This window comes from Oncorhynchus masou, chromosome 21 (assembly GCF_036934945.1).
Source record: "Oncorhynchus masou masou isolate Uvic2021 chromosome 21, UVic_Omas_1.1, whole genome shotgun sequence".
NCBI classification, from domain to species: domain Eukaryota; kingdom Metazoa; phylum Chordata; class Actinopteri; order Salmoniformes; family Salmonidae; genus Oncorhynchus; species Oncorhynchus masou.
The window spans coordinates 29,452,688-29,458,877 of NC_088232.1; the positions used below are offsets into that span (position 1 = coordinate 29,452,688).

General features: G+C 42.9%; 1 protein-coding gene across 1 annotated transcript in view; it reads left to right on the top strand.

Annotated features, from left to right (window-relative positions):
* The window catches only part of lclat1 (lysocardiolipin acyltransferase 1), a 34,505-nt gene extending 29,768 nt beyond the window's left edge, over positions 1 to 4,737 (top strand). The window contains 3 exon segments of the mRNA XM_064927994.1: positions 69 to 215; positions 1,001 to 1,117; positions 1,895 to 4,737. Of these exon segments, the coding sequence (XP_064784066.1) occupies positions 69 to 215; positions 1,001 to 1,117; positions 1,895 to 2,415 (785 nt within the window). The 3' untranslated portion in view covers positions 2,416 to 4,737.
* Positions 4,738 to 6,190: the final 1,453 nt, after the last annotated feature.

Genomic DNA, 6,190 nt, shown 5'->3' on the forward strand with positions numbered 1-6,190 from the left:
TATATATACACAAGACTGTAAGTTTCTTTGGATAAAAGATTGTCATTAATCTGGTTAATTTGCTTCAGGCTGGGCCATGCAGGTGGCCTGCTTCATCTTCATCAAGCGTCGGTGGGAGGAGGACCGCAGCCACATGGAGACCATGCTAGAGTACTTCTGTGACATCAGAGAGCCCCTGCAGCTCCTCCTCTTCCCTGAGGGCACTGACCTCACCGGTAACAGCTTTCAGTGACAACAGTCACTTAGCCAACCAGGGCAATGGTTTGGCTAGGACTTCAACAATAGTACCCTGCATCAACCTCTTCCATCTCTCATCCCCAAGCTTGTTTACATCGGTTTTATTACTCCCTGAGGATGTATGTGTGATCTGTGCATGTGTATACAATCCTCTTAATCAGTTGACTTACAGATCCTGGGCCAGATATGACAATTTACTAATAGTTTTAGTAATGGTTCCTCCACTTCCCCTACTGTCCTGGAGGGCTGGTGATAGGATTTGGATCAGGGTGTGCTTTTATGTGACTCCTTCTAGATCAAAGATGTCTTTGTCCCTGAGAAGATATCTAAGGATCTATAGGTGTAGTGCTCCCCCTAGGCCAGTGTCATATCTTTTGATGAAATCAGCTTATGAAATGATATTTTATTCATATCTAGTAAGGACATTTTTTATTAATTTAACCTTTTATTTAACGAGGCAAGTTGGTTAAGAACATTCTTATTTACAATGATGGCCTGGCAAAAGGCCTCTTGCGGGGACAGGGGCTGGGATTAAAAATATACATAAATAAATAAAAATATAGGACAAAACACACATCACGACAAGCGACAACACAACACTACATAATGGGTGGTCATATACCATACATCAATATTCTCTCACTCTTACAGTAGTGTGCTAAACCCTATCCAAGAAATGTAATTTATTACAGTCAATTATCCTAGATGCTGACAATATTATTGAGCCTACTTCTCATTTTCTGTTTTTCTCTCTCTCCTGCAGACTACACTAGAGCAAGAAGTGATGACTTTGCGGAAAAGAACGGCCTGCCTAAGTTTGAGTATGTGCTGCACCCCCGCACCACTGGATTCACCTTCATCGTGGACACTCTCCGCAAAGGTCAGGGGTTAAGTTTTTCTATATTTACTGTCATTTTTGACCCATGTTGCTGTAACATGCAGGAAAGTGAAACCAAGGGTGTTTTACTGGCTGTTTGTATTGTAGTCATCTGTCTTCGCTTGTTATGACAACAGTTAGCCTATGTCAAATGACTCAAGCGTGAAGGAATTATAACAAGCCACATCAGTGTTACCTGTTTTTCTTTAGGAATCTCAGACTAGTACTTCATCAACACTGTGACACATTACAGCACCCCAAGGCATCTCATATTGGCCTGTGAGCTAATCCTGGCAGCCTTCCATCAGTCTTAAATACCGCCGCCTGCAGCGCTTAGCTGGGCACTAACTCACCAAGCAGGTGTTCTGAACCACAGTGATGTCATCGGACTTAGGCCTGTTCCCTCACCTCTGGTGATTGACATGTTATCTAGGTGGTCTTTGTCTGAGTGCGCTGTGCCCCTGGCCTATTTATATCCACTGACTCTCATACAGTACAGTAGGGAGTCGGTGGGAGCTCAGGGCTGGCAGGTGTCGTGTCATTCTCCCAGGCTGATATTTCACTCAGGTCCCTGCTCATTGTGTGGTATGGGAGTGGTGCTGCAGGCTTATTTAAGAGACAGGAATGATATAGTGCTCAGTGTGGGAAGCAAGCATGTCCTCTATACTTAGTTAGTTACATTTGACTCAAGGATATGGATCTTCTGCATCAGCATCCACACAAACCCTACAGTTAAAATAAACATGCACGTTGGTCATGCATACCTCCCCTCCTTTACAGGAGACAACCTGGATGCCGTCCATGACATCACCGTGGCCTACCCCAAGAACATCCCTCAGACGGAGCGCCACCTGATCCTAGGGCAGTTCCCCCGGGAGATCCACTTCCATGTGCGCCGCTACGAGGCCTCCGCCCTGCCCACATCCTCTTCCGCCCTGCAGGCCTGGACTCAGGAGCGCTGGGCAGAGAAAGAGGTCCGCCTGAGGGACTTCTACGCCGCTGAGCCCCGGGGCTTCGACAGGGAGGGCATGTGCCGCGTGCCACCTTGTAAGACGGAGCTCCGCGTGGCTCTGATCAAGGCAGCATCTCTGTTCTACTGGAGCTCTTTCATAGCCTTGTCCTTCGCAGGCCTCTGGCTCTGGGCCCCGCTCCGTCTGTACTTCTTAGTGATGATGGGTGTCTACTTCGGCCAGCAGAAGCTGATAGGAGGGCTAGAACTACTGGAGCTGGCCTGTCATCGCTACTGGAAGTCTGTGACTGGGGACGAGAAGGAAAAGGTGGTGGACGGGAAGAAGGAGTGAGGAGGAAGGGACGGCAGGAGGCTAAAGTTTCTGCGGTGTTCAGTGGGGATGCTAGGCCTGAGTCCACTCATATGCTGGAGGGTCATGGGCAATCTCCCTCGCTTCACAGGGAGTAAAGGGTGAACCGGCAGGAAATGTGCATGGCTTCTTGGGTGAGCTAACCTCACGGCTGAGGTTGCAGAAAAAAACACAGGAAAGAATGAATGTTGTTCTTCTTGCTGGCTTGCTGGGGTCATAGTAGCTCATCACAGCCATTACGCTGTAAAGCCTTCATGTGTCTAACTGTCTAGCACCTTTGCTGTCTACAATTAAGAGGACTATCATTGGTCATCCTTTTTGTTCTTATGTTTATATTTCGTATCGTTCTAGAACCAGTGTCCATACATGTGTATGGGTTTCACAATAATATACAGAATATTATGTCTTAGCCATGTGTTTTAAATTGATTTTATTATTGTTTTGCGTATTTCCTTGGTTATGTATTTATTTATTTTAAGTGATGGAACAGAGCCATATACACAGCACTCATACATTAGATTAGTGTATGCTGTGATTATTTTAGTCCATATTTGAACTGTTATTGTTCTGTGTTTAGCCAATGTAGATTATCCATTAGTCTAGCCAAATGAATCACTGTTTTCCGCAAGCAATCATTAGCCAACAAAGAAATGATTACCGGTAGAAATGAATGTTATCTGTCCAAGCGATGAGTCAGTTATACACTTAGTGTAGAATTGTTTACTGGCGTTGAATCAGAACACTCTTAAGACATTAAGGTCACTGTCATGCCATTTACATTAAAGGTGCAATATGCAGAAATTGCTTTGCCATTCCCTGGTTGCTAAAATTCGAATAGTTTGCCAAATTTCAGTTTGTGACAAAGCAATGTATAGTGTAGCATATCATTGTACCATCAGTGAAATATATTTTCAATAACCAAAAATATTGTATTTTCAGCTGTTTTGAAGCTGGTGTACAAAACCGAAAGTAAAAGATGCAAAAACTAAATTTAACGGAAAGCATAGAAATAGTGCATATAGAAAAGATCTACTGCTTCTTAGACTTGCTTTCAATGCTAAAGACGGATCTATAACTCACATTTCTATGTAAATTTGGTCAGGTTGCCCAAAAAGTTACATATTGCAGCTTTAAGCCTTTATAAGTTAAGCTGTTTTCATTGTTTAACTCTTGATAAACCTGATGATTTTTGTATGCAAGCTGGGGAAAAATGCTTTTGCAGGAGGAAATCCAAATGCAAGAATTGGCCATGTGATATAAAAAGGAACCAAACAGAATGTAGTAATCTGCCAAAACTGGGCAGGGCATTTACACCACGCGTTGCTGATAAAGGTGCTGTGGACTGCAGCAAGACTATCGTGCACTCTGGATGGAATGGGTGACGATTTAGGATTTGAGATCTGTGACTAAGCACATACAAAATCAGCTTAGTTTTCTGCTCTTTTTTGGAACCAACCGAAAGAGGGTCAAAGAATGTCATTGGGCAACACCGCTCCACAGAGGACCAGACTTGGAGTGGAAAACTGGTCATGAAGTCACCCTAATCTAAAAAAGCCTCATGCCCACCTCTCTCTCCCTAAGGAGCTGGCATTGATGTTCTCGGTGTGCTGCTAAACTCAATTTAGCGGATGACAACTGAGAAAGCTCTACTGGTTGTGCCAGGGGGAAGAAATATTTAAATGAGAGCATCAGATTGGGCAATGCTCTGTCCACTATTACCTAGCCACTGCTCTCAATGCCACCTCCAACCTTGCCATATATAGAGTTGAATGGTTTCTCGCACAATCCAGAACCGTTTTTATCAATGACACTGTGCACTGTTTGATCTACCGACCACCTCAATGCTGCAGGTCAAATGATCATTTTTGTAAGAGAAGTGTCCTATGTATCAAGTCATAGATGGTTGTCTGTTCTTGTTTCTTGAAATACGAGGCCCTGTTCAAGTGTAGGGGCTGGTTACTGTGATTAGGCTGTGTTAACAATTCTCATCAGCATGTCAATGGTTTACCAAATTACTAATCATCTCTATTACTAGAATCTTTGAACCAGCTAGAATTTCCACAATTCTCCCATCTTTCTCATCTGTAGTCTTTGTTTCCCTATTTCTAGCTTTCTTGGTTGCTCAAAATTCTCTTTTTGTTGTGTTGTCTGTTTTTGTTCTTGTCCATAATAGACTCAACTGCTGATGCTGGACTCCTTTACAATCACTATCCTCAGGTAAATCTTTACTGGCCACTGTTATCAGTTATCACGCTGTTCAATAAATATATCATTTCAACCCATGCAGATGCTCTGCGTGTCTCTAAGAAATGTGTCATGTCAAATTATTTCTCCACTGGTTTGCTTCCTGGATGCTGACCCAACATTGTCAGCTCACCACTGTGGGTGGTCCAGATATTCAACCTAAGTTAATACTAAGTTGTTCTAATTTTGCCAACCTCCACAACCATTAGAATCTCGTAGTTGTGGACTCCTGGAGCGTTCTTATTAAACATTGCAGTGAATGAATCAAGACCCTACACGCTCATGTTACACAACACCGAGCCATGGTGAGCTCATGCCGTAGACCGTATATATAAATACACACACCACTGCAGTCTGCTGCAGTGCCTACAGACAGAGGGCAAGAGAGTTGAAGGTGAAGCGGTGTTGCTGTGGCAACTAATGTTGACTCCACCATTCCCTAGCAACGTGATGCAGAATGATGTCAATGGAAAGTACGCTATTATTTTCTCTACTGCTAACGGAATGATGCCAGTTTGTGTGTGTGTGTGTGCACGTCGGTTGGGTCTGAGCTTTGTCTCCAAGCATGAGTCTGCTCTGATTTTAAATCCCAGCTCATTAATGCTGGTGGTTGAGAGGGATGGCGTGATGCTGACATCTTTGGGCAAATGCAGGTATAGATACCAGGTTTACACAGGACTTTTTAAAATAGTCACCCCAGGGACTATTATTCACAAGGCAATTATGGATATGGGTTGAATTATTCTGTCAGTTTGTCCTTAGCTGTTTCTTTTATCTATGCTTTGAGCAAATTGAAGTCCACAACTCACTATGATGGATATGACAGTGGGTGGATGCATACAGCTTCCATCATTCTGTCGACATGGTCCTATTCCTTCTCATTCCTGGTGGGACATGAAATCAGGGGCTCCTTATAGAGTAGCTTTCTTAAGAGCTGCATAACAGCATACTGACTACATAGGAAGGTTTATGCAAGAAGTATAATGCTGTCACTTAGTGGCAAGAAAAAATAGGTGAACCCTTTGGGATTACCTTGATTTCTGCAAAAAATTGGTCATCAAATTTGATCTGATATGCAACTAAGGCACAAAATTAGACAAACATAGTGTGCTTAAACTAATAACACAATCATTTGTGTATTTTTTTCTTGTTTATATTGACTACATTTAAACAATCACAGTGTAAGTTGGAAACAGTATGTGAACACCTAGGCTAATGACTTCTCCAAAAGCTAATTGGAGTCAGGAGTCAGTTTACCTGGAGTCCAATCAATGAGATGAGATTGGTGATGTTGGTTAGAGCTGCCTTGCCCTGTAAAAAACACTCACAAAATGTGTTTACTATTCACAAGAAGCATTGCCTGATGTGAACCATGCATCTAACAAAAGAGATCTCAGAAGACCTAACATTAAGAATTGTTGACTTGCATAAAGCTAGAAAGGGTTACAAACGTATCTCGAAAAGCCTTGATGTTCATCAGTCCACAGTAAGACAAATTGTCTATAAATGGAGA